General features: G+C 39.1%; 1 protein-coding gene across 1 annotated transcript in view; it reads right to left on the bottom strand.

Annotated features, from left to right (window-relative positions):
- Positions 1-14,763, bottom strand: part of CSF1R (colony stimulating factor 1 receptor) — a 55,033-nt gene extending 40,270 nt beyond the window's left edge. Inside the window, exon 1 of the mRNA XM_087955184.1 lies at positions 14,535-14,763. Coding sequence (XP_087811310.1) covers positions 14,535-14,601 — 67 coding nt within the window. The 5' untranslated portion in view covers positions 14,602-14,763. The remainder of the gene's footprint in view (positions 1-14,534) is intronic.
- Positions 14,764-16,004: the final 1,241 nt, after the last annotated feature.

Genomic DNA, 16,004 nt, shown 5'->3' with positions numbered 1-16,004 from the left:
AGAGCTATCTGAATCTCTGGGGCAATATATAGAAAGCTGTAGACATGATTGATTATAGGAGATACATCTGAGGGCAATTTTGAGAAAAACTGGCCAGTCTAAACCAATTCTGTTTTAGCAGAATTACCACACTTGGAAGACATTAAACGTGTCAGGGTCGAGATCATCTGGAAACCCAGTGTTAAGTTAGGCAGTGCTGTGGTGGCTTGCTTCCCACTGGCCCAACTGTTCCACCAGCATAGAAGAACAGGCATCCCCTGCAGATCTGTGAACAACCTGATCTCATCAATGAATCCATTTAATTGAAGCTTGTTTTATGCTGGCATCTTCAGATCAGCAAGGCAGGGGTGGGATTCAACCAGTGTTACTACCGGTTCAGTGACTATGTTTTGCTGTGCGCCCATATAAAAAAGGCTTAAGCTGTGCCGCCTGGACAGCTGAAAAGTGCTGCGTGCAGGTGCGCAGCATTTGAAAAGCCACTTTTCCCCTGCTGTTTCAACCTCAACTGTGCTGCGCAAAGCAGCTGAGGTTGAAAAAGCAGGAAACAAAGGACACGTAAGAGCCCGGGTGGGCCAAACAGCAGCAAACACAGAACTGGTTTGGTGTCTGCTGCTCTTCAGAGCTACCAGTTGTATAGAACCGGGCAGAACTGGTAGCATCCATCCCTGCAGCAAGGTCTTTTCCTCTAGCAAGCAGTTCCACACATTGTCTAGTTTCATCTTTCTCCTTCCTGATTTTATTTCTCACCCTTGTGAACTGGTCACTTTTTGGTATGTCCTTAAGTCTACAGTTCCTGTGTCTCTTTTCTCTTGGTCATGCTGTGGGACTCCTTTTGCTAGATCTCTGTGAATACCATAACCATTTTGCTGTCCCAGCTGTTGCTTGTTGCAAATTCACTTTTGCATCTTACATCAACTTACTACCTCTTCTAAGTTCTCAAATAGTAGTGCTGGTTTGAGACTAAAGACAGGGAATTGCAAAATAATATTGTCTACTCAAGGTTGCTGGACCACAGCTGTCCTTAATCTTTTACCAAAGAAAGGCAATATTCACTATTAGTATTCATCCAGTGGGTGGAGTCACAATCTAATGACTTTTTGTGATAGTTACATGTCCAACCACGATATAAGGATTCAGCTCTACAGTTCAGTTTGTTTGAAAGAGAAACATTCTGTTTTTTCAGATGATTTTTCTGTTCCCATTTGGGATTTCTGCTAATATATTTTGGATATATATGGTCAAAATTCAGGCTTTCATGTTTGTTTCATGAAGGAAGAGACATCAGAAAGAAAACAACTAAGTTTGAAATAGCTACATTATTTTCAACAGCCTTCTTAAATTGTGAATTTGGCTCTGATGGTCTGAGAGGCACATATAGTCTATATTCTTTTTTTTTTTTTTTGTAAAGTTTAATTTTTAAACATACATCAACATCATTTCATGGACAATGTGGCATCTGAATGTCATTCATTTTAATACAAAAGTAATATTAGTGCAAATGAAAATTACTACATTAATCAGACATGTGATTTAATGTTATTATACATCTCTGGATCAGTACATAATCCATTTTTCAATTATGCAATATTTGCTACATTCTTCTAATAGTAATAGTATTGTTTTTGAGCATACCTGATAACATCCTTTTTCAAAATCTAATCTCAACCTCTAACATTTATTTTAAATGTATTATGTAAAAATATGTATAACAATATTCCCCCCATTTCTAATTTTTAATCTATTCTTTTGGTACAGCTGCTCTTGTTTTTATTTAAGAAAAATCCTCCTTATCCATCATCTCTCATCCTCTCGAAAGTTTCACTTCTTCTCTTTTTGACTTGTCTCCCATACTCCTCCCTTGGGTCCTTATCTACATCTTTCATATTTAACCCAACCATTGTTTCCATCCCCACTATTTTTTGCTGCCAGTCCACCCATAAGTCCTCTGTCAAATCTTCTATCTTTTTTCCAAAAATATCTTTCAATTTATTCAATGCCATTTTTCTACCTCCTAATATATATTTCACCAACTTTATTTCACCCAACTTTATGATCTCCTCCTTCTTTTCTCCTTGTTTTATTTGCTGTGTCATCTGTTCTATTGCATCCTCTAAGCTTACAGTTTCCTGGGTTTTATTATCTTGTTTCATTATTCTTTGTTGCACATTTTCAGTCTTTCCAGTTATATTATGTAATAGGTCCTTCATCTCCCTGAAATTCCTCATCATAAAAGCTTTGAAGTAACATCATAATTTCTTTTTGTGCCCCTGGTTCTTCCTGATGGGCCATCTTGCCTTATTTTTAAAAAGTCCAAGAAGTATACAATGTTCTGTCAGTCATCTGTCACTGCTCCAGAGGCTATTTTTTGACATCCCAAAGCCAGCAGATTATTTGATCTTGATATTGTTCATCAGGAAATATAATAGTTATAGTTCTTTATATCCCACAGTTAATCAATAGGTTTTATTTATACAGTCCAGGTGTTGGGCTTCAATGATCCTACTGGTTTGTCCCTGGAGTGAAGCCCAACATGTTATCTTGGTTGGGGAAGGAACGTCCGATCCTGCCGTTTCCAATGTATTGACTTGGTCGGGGAAGGTTTTCCACTCCTGCAGATCCCATCCTGGCTTGACTCATCTATCCCGTATTGCCACGGACATGTGACAAGGATGGAGGTGGGAGGAGGCTTATCGCTCTGACTCATCTCATTTCCCGAAACATAACACGGAGTCTCATTGGGGTGGAATTGGGTGAATTAAGTCGCAGCTCGAGATTTAAACCACATACTGCTTGGTAAATTAGTTGTGTTTAGAATTGCGGGGTGGAGGTGCATAGGACTAATGGGGAGGGCGGATGTTAGTTAGCTCCACGGGGTGGGGCCTCATGATAAATTGCGCTGAGATGCGAATTATCTCAGCGCTGACTTTATCCAGTATAACCGTTGTTGCCATGTTTGAAGGACAACGAGCAAAAATAAATGTACCTATTCACAAAAACCCTGTGAATAACATAGTTTATTGCTAGAATTCCTATGAAATCAAACGAAGGCTAACACCAGGTTTTTTTTCCAAGTGATTCTTTAAATCTACCTTTTAATTTGCTAGTTAGTTTCAATGTTCAAAAGTTATCCTGTTAGATATCTTCCACGTTTTCAAGGTTGATCCTCTAGTCACCATGAAGTAGATAAGTATATAACAATAAATAATATAGCAAACCTCCAGGTGTTATTCTTCTCTTATCAAGGTTTCCCATGGTTGCTCTATTATTCTTTAGGGGTATGACATAGCATATATCCATTCACCAGTAGATGGTGCCTTCCACTTAGAAATCAAGGTTTAAAAATCCACTTTAAAGCTGTTCTATCAGTTATTTATTTCAAAATGTTTCAAACAAAATATCCAATAGCCAGTCTGGTGTCCAGCATTGTAAAATGCCTATTCTAGGTCATGCCAATAAGATTTATACAACCAGTCTTTCTGTATTATAAACTTTAACTTATTTCCTGTTAGGGTACAGTTTTTCTCTGCCTCTCTTTAGTTGCTGCTAGAAAGTATTCCAGAGAGCCTCTTTTTCCTGATTAATTTTCTTTTAGGGTAAATCCTAAGCAACATTCAAAAGTCACTTCACTCAGCTCCAATCACTGTCCACTCACACCGGTCCAGCACAATCTTGGTTTCTTCAGCTGCCCCAGCTTCACAGCAGACATTTTGGCCGCCTCGTCTTTGTCTTCAGCAAAGAGGGAAGAAACCCTGAGTCCAGCAGGATATCCATTGCTCTCCGCAACCTGCAGGGTGTCCCTCCTTGTATGTCATCTCTACAGGGTGACTTTTGCCCATTGGGGGGCTCTGATGAAGAGGATTCGATGTGGGGATGCGGAGCCCCGTTCCCCTGTGCCGATCAAGCAGCGAGGTCAAACCGAAAGTCATGTAGCCTACATTCTTAAAGAGCACATTATTTAACTATAGATATGGTTCTGAATGGAATTTTTTTTAAAAAAAAAATGTCCCAAACCTCTCTCACATTTATCATACATGCACAGACATTATGTATTTGGGCTTCCCAAACTATTTGCTCCATGTGTCTGGAAAATTTTTGCATATCCAGAACTTGCCAAAGCCCAAAAATTTCTGGAAAGGGGCTTAATGTTCCTAATCTTTCAAAGATAAAAAGCGTCTGGGGCACATACTTTTTTGCATCAGTATTTTTGCTGCTTGCAGCTGTTGACCAAAGGTCAACAAATAGAAATAATCCATCCAAAAAAAATAATACATGTCCTAACTGCCTATTTTATTTCTGCATTTATTGGCAGATAAACTAAGCTGATAAATATGCATTTGGGATGGAACACTAAAAGTCATTCATTATATTTAAGGTAATATTTCTTAGGAAATGCACAGGGACAAAAAAAGCTTCACTTCAAACCCAGGGACAATCTGGGAAGATCCTTCCCCTTATCTAAGTCTTACTATTTGCTCTGGTGTTCAAAACAGGGGCAAAGAGATGATGCACATGCTAACTTGGGCAGGCAAAGGAGAAGGACTTGTAACTGATGGATATACTGGCCCTTTCTCTTCTCAGGTCTGGATATCCCTACTCCTCAGGACTAGGAGAGTGGGCAGGATAGCAGGAGTAGAGGACAACTCTGGGACAATCCTGGTCAAAAGCTGTACAGATATAATTTGCTTGATAATGAGAGATGGAACAATCAAGGGGAATCAAGATGGGGAATCAAGAAAATAAAATAGTTCTATGTTGTTGTTGTTGTTGTTATTACTACTACTACTACTACTACTACTACTACTACTACTACTACTACTACTACTATTGAGCCATGATGCCACAATGGTTAGAATCAAGTATTGCAGGCAAACTCTGTTCACAGTCAGGAGTTTGATCCTGAAAACCTCAAGGTTGACTCAGCCTTCTGTCCTTCCAAGTTTGGTAAAATGAGGACCCAGATTGTTGGGGGCAAAATGTTGACTCAGAGAGTACTGTAAAGCAGCATCCCCCAACTTTTCTGGCTACAGCAACTAAGTCTTCCATGTTTGGGGGTTGGGATTGGGTTGTCTGGGGAATTCTGGGAATTGAAATCCATGTATCTTAAATGGCCAGGTTTGAAAAACATTGTTTTAAGTAACAGTGTCCCATAAAAAGATAAAGAAAGAAAAAGTGAAATCGTGTATGGAGCATTAAGAATGAAACAAAATACCAGATTCCAGAATATGAACAACAGCTTTCAATGGCTGTCAAGGAAGAAACAAAAGGAAGAAAAGGCTTCAAGTGGTTATAAGAGCTAAAAAACTATTCCTCTCTTCCCCCAAAAACATACACTATTTTTATGCAATGTCAGTGATTTCTTTTGAGCACCACATATATATATATATAAGGAAAAGATGGGGAAGTGAGAAATATTTCTGTGACTCAGATCTGCTGAGGAAAGCATCAGAGAAGACAAACTTTTTAGTCCCTTTCAGCAACAGAGGAAACACATTGAGACTGGAGGTCTCTGTCCCTCTTCTGTGGTTGTCTCCCCTGCCTCATCCTCCCCTCCCTATTTTAACTCTTCAATTTTGCTGTTCTTTCACTTCTGTTTTTTAGTACTTGACTGAGGGAGCAATAGGGTGGGATGGGCCTCTATGACATGCTCATGGCAGTCCCCTGAAATGAATTCTGCTATTACCTTGGGAGGGAGGGGCTCCCCATAGATTTCAGCTCTTAGTTTGTGATGTTTTCTTTTTAAGTTTTTAAAACATTTTTAAACAGCTGGATCTTTTTATTATTTATGTCCATATTAAACTTTGATTACTTTCTGATGTGTCCTAAGCTTCTTTGACAAGAAAAGTAAAACCCATAAGTTACAATTATTAACAATATTTTTTTAAACATGAGTATTGACCAGTGTGTAAGCTCTGATTCACATAGTGTCAGGGGACATCAACATTCTCTAGTTTAAGTTCTACAAAAACAAAACTCAGAATGTCATGGCTACAATCCAATGACACAAATTTGGTTTTAATGTGAGACTTCTCACTTAATTAGAGGGACGCGGTGGCTCAGTGGCTAAGATGCTGAGCTTGTCGATCAGAAAGGTCGGCAGTTTGATGGTTCGAATCCCTAGCACTGCGTAACAGAGTGGGCTCCTGTTACTTGTCCCAGCTTCTGCCAACCTAGCAGTTCGAAAGCGTGTAAAAATGCAAGTAGAAAAATAGGGACCATTTTGGTGGGAAGGTAACAGCGTTCCATGCATCTTTGGCATTTAGTCATGTCAGCCACATGATCACGGAGATGTCGGAGACCACGGAGACAGCGCTGGCTCCTCGGCTTTGTAATGGAGATGAGCACCATCCCCTAGAGCCGGAAACAACTAGCACGTATGTGCGAGGGGAACCTTTACCTTTACCCTCTCACTTAACTGTTGAGCCAATCTCAGAGCTCAATGGATTGAGATGAATGGGGCTGGCCTATTGACTGAGCTTGCTGAAATGTGCTGATGGATTAATAAACAAATATTTTTGGTGTTTCTGAAACAGGATCTAGACTTGGGTGAGGTAACTTTTGTATCAGAATTATGCCTCCTGTCTTAGAGAAAACATACATTAATGCTAAGATTACATCTCTTTTATCATCTTCATAACCTGCTTGTCTCTTGCTAGAACCAGGCCAATGTTAATTGTTCTATTTGCTGACATATAAAATAAAAATTACCCCATCTGACAGTTTTCGGTTGGGTGAAAATGTGCAGTTTTGGTTGCCATGATATAAAAAAGATGTTGAGACCCTAGAAAGATTACAGAGAAGAGCAACAAAGATGATTAAGGGACTGGAGGCTAAAACATATGATGATCGGTTGCAGGAATTGGGTATGTCTAGTCTTACAAAGAGAAGGACTAGGGCTGATGTGATAGCAGTCTTCCAATATCTTAGAGGCTGCCAATCTCAAAGAGGGGTCAAGCTGTTTTCTAAAGTCCCTGAAGGCAGGATCAGAAATAACATATAGAAACTAATCAAGGAAAGAACCAACCTAAAATTAAGGAGAAATTTCCTAACACTTAATCAGTGGAACAACTTGTCCCAATTGATGTGGGTGCTCCAACATGGAAGTTTTAAAGAAGAGATTGGACAATCATTTGTATGAAATGATATAGGGTTTCATGCAGGGGGATGGAATAGAAGACCTCCAAGGTTCCTTCCAACTCTGTTATTCTGCTATTATATTATTTTGTTTTATATGGCTATACTTGGTTAGTATCTTTGAATTCGAATTTTAATTAAACATCTTAGCAAGTAACACTTCCTTGCTTCCAGCTTTTGTTTGTTGCTTTTCCAACATAGAATCATAGCATTGATTGGTCACCGCACTATAAAAAAGATGTAGGGACTCTAGAAAAAGTACAGAGAAGAGCAACCAGGATGATTAGGGGACTGGAGACTAAAACATATGAAGAACAGTTACAGGAACTGGGCTTGGCTAGTCTGGTGAAGAAGAAGACAAACTTTATTGTCATTGTACAAGTACAACAAAACTATGGATGTACCCCAGCAACTGTTCGCAATACAATAAAACCAGAGCACTTAAAAATGAAGATAGAAAAATAAAGTACCCACGTCTCCATTTACAATCAGAGAGTACAATATCTACGAATATACACAAAATATACATCCAACACTGACTGTAACACTTTGCCGAGTATGATACACAAGAGATGGATTGTAGTGTAATATGTTATTATACATCTAAATGAGGTATTGAGATTTCACATCTTTTCACATCTTAATAAAGTAGTGGCTTTGTGTTTATTTGCGGTTCGGATGGCCCAGGGAAAGAAACTATTTGTTAATCTAGTGGTATGGGATTTTATTCACTTAAAGCACCATCCAGACGGCAGCAGGTCAAAAAGATAATTGCCAGGGTGTGAGGGGTCTTATATGATGGCCTTGATTCTGCTTTGGCAGCGGGACCTGGCTAAGTCTTCCAGGGAGGGCAGAGGCAACCAATGATCTTTTGAGCTGTGTTTATCACCCTCTGTACAGTTTTCCTGTCCTCAGCTGTGGAGCCTGCATCCCATACACCCAGACAGTATGTCAGAGTGCTCTCCACAGAGACTTTATAGAAAGCCAGCAAGAAGGACCAGGAGAGACATGATAGCAGTCTTCCAATATTTGAGGGGCTGCCACAGACAGGAAGGGCTCAAGCATTTTCTAAAGCAGTGATCCCCAACCTTTTTACGCCTCGGCCCGGTACCGGCATCAGCTGGGCGCCGCGGCCCGGTACCGGCATCAGCTGGGCGCCGCCATCTTTTTTGATGAAAAGTGCTTCCGGTGAGCTTTCTACACAGAAAAGCTCACGGCGTAATGAAACGTGCTTCCGGTGAGCTTTCTACCGGAAAAGCTCACCGGAAGCACTTTTTCATCAAAAAAAGATGGCGGCGCCCAGCAAGCCAGCGGCCCGGTAGGACTTGTTCCGCGGACCGGTACCGGTCCGCGGACCGGTGGTTGGGGACCCCTGTTCTAAAGCACCCGAAGGCCAGACAAGAAATAATAGACGGAAACTGAACAAGGAGATATTTAATCTGGAAATAAGGAGAAACTTTCTGACAGTGAGAACAATCAACCAATGGAACAGCTTACCCCCAGAAGTTGTGGGAGTGTCATCACTTGAGACTTTCAAGAAGAGATTGGACTCCCATATGTCAGAAATGGTGTAGGGTCTCCCGCTTGGGCAGGGGGGTTGGACTCTGATTATCTGTTAACTATCTGTTAACATTGGAAGGGATCTTGAGGTCTAATCCAACTCTCTGCCCAGTGCAAGGATCCTCCCACTGCCCTGGATATATGGTTGACAAATCTTTCCTTGAAAATTTCCAATGATGGAACAGTAAAAATTTTTTATCTTTGGATGCTCTGGCGAATAAAACCACATCCTCTGCCCTATGACATCCTTTCATGGTTTGGAAGTCAAGAACCAATGGGTCAAAGCTTTATACTGATACATCCAAACTTGAAATAAGGAAGAATTTCATGACTTTAAGAGCTACCAAGGTATTGAACAGCCTGCTTCCTGAAGCTATGGATGTCTGCATTTTTTAACAGTCTGCTCTTCCATTCTCAGCATCCATTTTGTATTGTGGCAACCAAAACTAGACACAGTATAGGTAGCCCTCACTTACTAACCACAATTGGGACTGGCAACTCCATTATTAAATGATGTGGTGCATATTGCAAAATGTCTCATGACTTATGGTGCCTGATTCACACAGACAAATTGTAAGGAGGTAGATTTTGTTTGGCCATTTGGAAGCATCTCCTAACTGCAAGAACTGTTCCAGAATGTTCCAGAAATCCACTTTCTTCTTATAGGTATCATTTCTGGTGCTTCATGTCTCAAAGGGTCACCAACTGAGGGAGGGATCCAGAAAGAGGTGGCTTGGGGGTGGGAATGAAAAATACTGTTTAGAACCCAGTTTGCATCCCATTACCATTTATTCATCAGATATTTCACAGAAATGCTTACTAGAACACTGGAAAAATTCCCTTTGGAAACCAATTTGATCCAATAGGCTTTTGGGATGGACCATCTGAATATGGTCCTGCAGAAATCATGGGTGGCTAACAATTGCAACTTGATCAAGGCATGATTTGACCATGGCAATGTAGTACTAGAAATCCCCTTAATTTCCACATCATCTAACATCTTCCCTGAAACAAAAACAAGGTCCAACAAATGACCACCTATATGTGTTGGGTTCAAGATTACTCAAGAGGTGTTTATGATTGCTATGGAGTACAACAATTCCTAAGCCAGGATTCCTCAATCCCAGATCCTTCAACACCAAAAGGGGTTCTCTGCCAATATATCAATTCCCTGGACTTCCAAACTTGACTTAATTTGGAATTATTTTAGTTATTATTTTATTGAAATTGAAATATGACTATATGAAACTAAAACTAGCATACTAGCATACATTGTTGATTCTAAATTTATAAAATTAATCTGGCACAAAATATTTAGTGTTACTCAGTGTTTAATAAACCAGGTGCATCTTTATGTCAGCAAATTGAAAGAAGTGCAAAGGCCAATCCAGTATATAAAATTTTAGAATAAATAATAACCAGAACCATAAACAGTACTCTACACATCCAGCTATTTCAAGTCTTATTTCTTTGCATATTTATTTTATCAAGGAACACTTAATTCACTTTGTACAGAAGATTCCATGTATTGTTCAAAAAGACTGACTGGTTATCTTGTAACCCTTGGTAAACTGAAATGCAAGGGTCTTCAAACTTGGGAAGTTTAAGACTTGTGGACTTCAACTCCCAGAATTCCTGAGCTAACAGACTAGAGGAGGAATTCTGGGAGTTGAAGTCCACAAGTCTTAAAGCTATCAAGTTTGAAGACTCCTGCTGAAATGGAACAGAACAGTTCTCAATGGCTGCTTATATCATCAATAAGAATAATTTAACTTATTTATTTAGGGAAATTTGTTCTCCATTTGTTAAGCTTCCAAAGAACTCTTGAGTTTTCAGACTGGTCCAGAAAATCACACAGCTAGAACAAACTGAATTTAGATTGACTCTTTGGTAAAGAGTGGAACAATCTGATAAAGATTAATTTTGAAATCCACCAAATATTTGGATAAAGACTGAGAATACAACAGATTAATTTGTAGAGCTATCATTTGTAGGGCTATAAGGACAGTCTTAATGCTGTCATTGAATTTCTCTTGCTAGCATGTACACAGATATGGGATCAACATATCCTTTCCCATCCTTCAGCTTTCTCTATCCAGCTGTCCATCAAATCTATTCTCATCTCAGGTTTATCAATAATAACAGCCATAAAAGATATTAAGTAGAGCTTATCTGAAGAGGAAGAAAAGATGGTCTATAAGGTCTGAACTGGGCTGTCTTTCCAATATCTAGTGTTCTATGACTTTCACTTATTGAAGTTAAGTGTTCTCATTAAAAAGAAGATTTTTGCATGGTCTGTTTAAAAAAAAGGCACACAATAAACCATGAGTACCCTTTCCTCTGATATCAAAAGGCACACAACAAACCATGATTCCCCTTTCCTAGCTCTGAAAGTTAGAGTTACAGCACTCAGCAGAGGAACAAAATGTTTCAACTTTTTTTCAAAAAGAAGCCCATTTGTCAACCCTGTTTTTGACTTTTAAAGCTTGCTTCCTGTCAAAGTGTCCTCTGGGAATGTGTAAAATTTGGGGGAAATTAGAGCACCAGAGAGGGAATAGGTTTTTCATCTGTACAACAAAACCAGCCATGAAGGACATTCCATCTCTTTCTTACTTGGAATTGGGTGATTAACTTCTGTTTTCATCTTTTCCTTACAGCTCTGAGGAAATGGGCTACCCAGAAAATGGCCAGCACCTGTGCTGCTGTCCACCTGTCTCTTTAAGGCCTCTCCCCAGCCAGGCCGGCAACCTTGATTATAAAAGCTGTGCTGAGAGGCAGCTCAGAGTGCAGTATGTGGTGGTGGGGAAGAGAGAATAAGTTTCTGTTTGTGTGTGGAAGTCAGGAAGCCAGAAAGCCAGAAAGGTGTAATTTTCTCTAGCAGTACTTGGAAGAAATAGGAGTAGTAGTTCTCAGAAGAAATAATAGCTGTAGGAATAGAAGTGGGGAAGATTGGAATAGGGGTGAGTAGTAGTAATAGCTTGTGAATGCTTGTGTGTGTTGGACCTATGTTGCTGTTGGCTTGTTTGGAGCCCACTGAAATGGATATACTGAAAAGAACCCATGACAAAAGTGGGAAGCAGGGTAGGATATCTGTATAAAAGTGGGATAGCCAACAGGGTGGCAACCACACAAATGGAGATGGCTTAAGCTCAAGGAGTTCATTAAACACTCCATGAAAAGAAAATGAACCCTAAATACAAAAGGAACAGAGTTTGGCCCTCACAGAAGAAGTCAGACTTTGCAGGAAATGACCAACAATCCTGGCTGTAGAAACCAGACCCCTTAACCAGAACTTGCACCACATAAACAGACATAGGAAAGGTAGAAGGGACAGATTCTCCCTTAGAAAAAACTACTACCTTGATAGACCTAAGGTATCCATTTTATGCCTGTAGTTAAACCAAAGAAAATAGACCAGCCAGAAATGGAGCTGGACTCAGATATTAAAGCAACAGCAAAAGGAAAGGCTTCAACTAAAGAGAAAAAAAAAAGCAGCTTTGGAAGGAGGCAAAGTTAAGATAAGCTAAGATGGCGAAAGAGTGAATGAGGTAAAAAGAGATGAGGGAGCTGACAGACTTAAAGGAGCACCCAAGAGCAAAAGAAAATGCTTTGACTAAAGACAAAGAATGCCTTTTGAGGGAGGCAAGGAGTAAAGATATTCTATAGTAAGAAAAAAAGTGAAAGAGACTGAATGAATTGAGGAGGGCTGATACACTTAAAGGAGTGCATCAACTAATCTGTAAAAGCCAGCTGGGTGATCTTGAGCCAATGACTCTCAGCCCAACTCACTTCAAAGGAGGTGGTTATGGGGAAAATATGAGGGAAGGTGTGTTTGATATGTTCACTACCCTGAGTTATTTGTGAAAGGATACAAATTAAAAAAAAACCCCTCCAGTTGGTAAGACAGAGAAGCCTATTTTTTTCATGTTTGAAAGTGTTACTACCTCTTGTAGCACAGTGAATGCCTGGCCAGAATACTCCATGTTTAACTGGAAAGTTTTTGAGAGCTTGTAGTAGTCTTCCACCAAGAGAAATAATGGACTAATTCCCATATTCAAAAGATAATCCTATATAGGCATGGTATCATTCCCTATAGACAAAGGTTTAGGAGCTACACATAAGGTTAGGAGCTACACATATAACAAACAAAGGGATTTATGAATTGTGGGCAAGACTGGAAGACACAAGCAGGAAATGGTTGAGGCTGTATGAAAGGGAGCAAAAAAAATATGATAGCAGTAATTTTGGAACAGTTTCTACCCTTACCAAAGTGAGGTTTTGAATGCAAGAACACAGTCAGAAATGGGTCAAAGGGCAGTAGACCTGGCACATTTTAAATATAACATAGTACTTGATACTAATGCATGAAGATTGCAAAAATCTGCAGCATAGCAAAATCAAATATGCAGCACTCCTCTCTATCTAAACCCAATTAGTCTAATATTCAATTATACTATTTTTTAGCTATGTTTGTTACCATTGATGCAGCCCTAATGATATAAAACCAATTTTCAGTTTCTTCAAAGTATGAAAAAAAAATCTCTTTTGCCAATTCTAATGCTGAGTTAAAGTTTTGCATGGAGTTTCAGAACATTGCCAAGATGGATCCTGGCTTACTTCCTTCATATTTTCAGTAACAACTGGCCACTGCTTTGCCACATCACTGTGTTGCATAATAGTGACCTTCAGTGATAGTTTGAAGCATATTGTCTTCTACCAAGCACACACATGAAACTTCTTCCTCTTGACTTTTGGAAACTAAAAGAAGTACGGACAACCTTTTGTACAGTGTGAACTTTCCAGTTTAACCCCATTGTGGCTGAAAACTTTTGATGCTGCCAATTTATTAGGGAGAATTTACTTGATGAAAATTCATTCTCCCTCTTCTGGTAAATATTTCGTTAAAATATTTACCAGAAAAAGTAGACTGACAATCACAGTACAGTTTAGTTGTACCATTTATGGTGGAATGAGATACTTTCTGTGGTTAAAGCTTGAGAAAAGATTACAGACATGCTTTGATCATGTAAAATGTTTCTAAAAGATATCCTTACTTTAAAATATTTTGATCAAATCTTCATTTAGATGCTGAAGGTGCTGTACAGGACTGACGAAGTACACTTAAGCAATTAAGAACTAGAAATCAAAGTAGATGCTTCTTGGTGGAGAAAAACTTTCCTCACTTGCAAATGGAATAACACATTACTAATCTTTTGAGCAGAAAATAGTCATTTGTCCTAACTGAACTGCTTCAGCTTCTATGTTTAATTTGTTAGTAACCTAGTCAAAAAGTTATCACTTGATTACAAAACAAAACACTAAGCACCCAATCCCAAAATTTATTTTTTTCCAAAACAGGCATTGCATATAAACAAAGTGAATGTTACATTTGAATATTCAACAAGTTAGTAAATTTATTCAAAAAAGAATGAAGAAAATGATCAAAGTTTTAAAAGTAAAACTGTACACTTTAATGCAATATTGGGTGTATCCAACTGGCAATCATATCAATAAAAGCAACAGATTTGGCTGACCATTAGTTTCCTTCAAACAGAAATTTTGAAAACACATTTTTATCCTTTATCCTTTTGCAGTACATGTAAAAACACTAAAGAACACTGTTACTTTTCTAACCCAGCTCTCCTCATTTGGAACCCTCCAGAGATATTAGATTGCAACTTCCATCACAACAACCAAAATAACAAATGACCTTAAAGGCTGGGGCTGAAGACATTTGTAATCCATTGTAGGTGGGTTGGTTGGTTACAGCTAGAAAAATTTCTGTGTTGTTCCCAGCTGCTACAGTTTATTGATGTGTGAATGGAATGAACAAGAAGACCTACCTTGCCAGATAGCTACTGCTATCAGAACCAAAAGAGAGCCCATTTGCCCTGGAGTGAAGGTATCCATCCTGCACAACTCAGGTGTGGTGTGGTGGGCTAGGAGAACAGTGTCAGTGCCTTGGCCCAGGGAATCTTTCTTGGAAAACAAAGGATGAGGCAACAAAGGCTGCTAATCCTTCAGTAGTGATTCTTTGTGCCTGGTTGCTTGGAGGAAGACACTTCTCGTTTTCTGAAAAAGACCACAAGTTAGGAAATTTCTAGCTCCAAAAAAAGAACAAGCAAGAAATAATGTGTCATGAACACTTCAATGGGAGGGAGGAGAGAGGAGATACAGCTCAAGGAGGCCCCATTTAAAATACTCTTTTAAAGGTTGATTTGATCATGTTCCAATAGTACTGGCTTGTATTTGCAATCAGAAAAGATAATTTGGGAATGGCATGAACCTGTACTAGGTTCTGATGCATGTGATCCATCATATAACTGGACATGGCTGCAATGCATATGAGAATTTGGCAGAATTTGGAGGCTGAGGCCAGAGCTGGCAAGTGCAGCTTCAGCTCTAGACTATCCTACATTAGAGAAATTTAGAAATGCACATCTAAAACAATATATTGTATATGAAAAATCATTTTTTTATGCTGTGGTAAAATCAAGTCATACTGCTTCAGTGATCCTCATGAGATAGAAAACATGACAACAAAAGGAATTCCATAAATTTTCCATACTTCATTTTTTTCCTTTTTCAACTTCCTGGGAAAGAAGAATTGAAGGGTGGAAAGCAGCCAAAGTAGATTATGAAATGAGGATTGTAAACTACTGAAGAGTATTTTGAATATGATGGGGTACAAATACAATATATTTTGGAAACTAAAATACACCACCACTACATACACCACCATCTCTCAGTTTTTCTATGGCTATCTATCCTCCCCAAATGGTTAGTATTTCAGCGCTGTCTTTCGATGTTTTCACAGCCTGGGCAAGTGGCACATGGCCTACATTAAGACTGCAATTCAGAACACATTCATTAAGCTTAGTTATTTAGGAACAAACAGCCAATAGCAAAAGTGGAGAATACTGCATGAAGTAAAGTCACAAATATGCAGAATAGTGATTCCCCCCAAAATCATCCCTCAACCTTATATCTTCAGTTATTCTTACATCATCTTTCAATGAATATGGGTGAGTCTGCCCTCCCCTTCTTCCTGGGAACCGAGGAATTTCTAGGAATGATTATATTATTAAAATGACAGAGTTCAATTTGTAGCAGAGTGCATGCCACATGGTGGCTTGTTTGCTGATACACTGATATAGGTATATTTTGGTAGCCAATACTGGAAGCAAAGTGAGGGAAACAGCATCTCTAGCTGAATGTTTATTTGAAATCAAATGCCACCTGTCTCATATACATGCCCAGCTAGAAAAAAGGAGCCAAGGGCTCCCAATGCACAGAAGAAAAGGTGGAAATTG

The sequence above is a fragment of the Notechis scutatus genome, chromosome 2 (assembly GCF_049901735.1).
Source record: "Notechis scutatus isolate UNSWTSFEM ecotype Mainland chromosome 2, rNotScu1.2, whole genome shotgun sequence".
In the NCBI taxonomy this organism is placed as follows: Eukaryota; Metazoa; Chordata; class Lepidosauria; order Squamata; family Elapidae; genus Notechis; species Notechis scutatus.
This window is presented reverse-complemented; position numbering and strand designations above follow the sequence as displayed.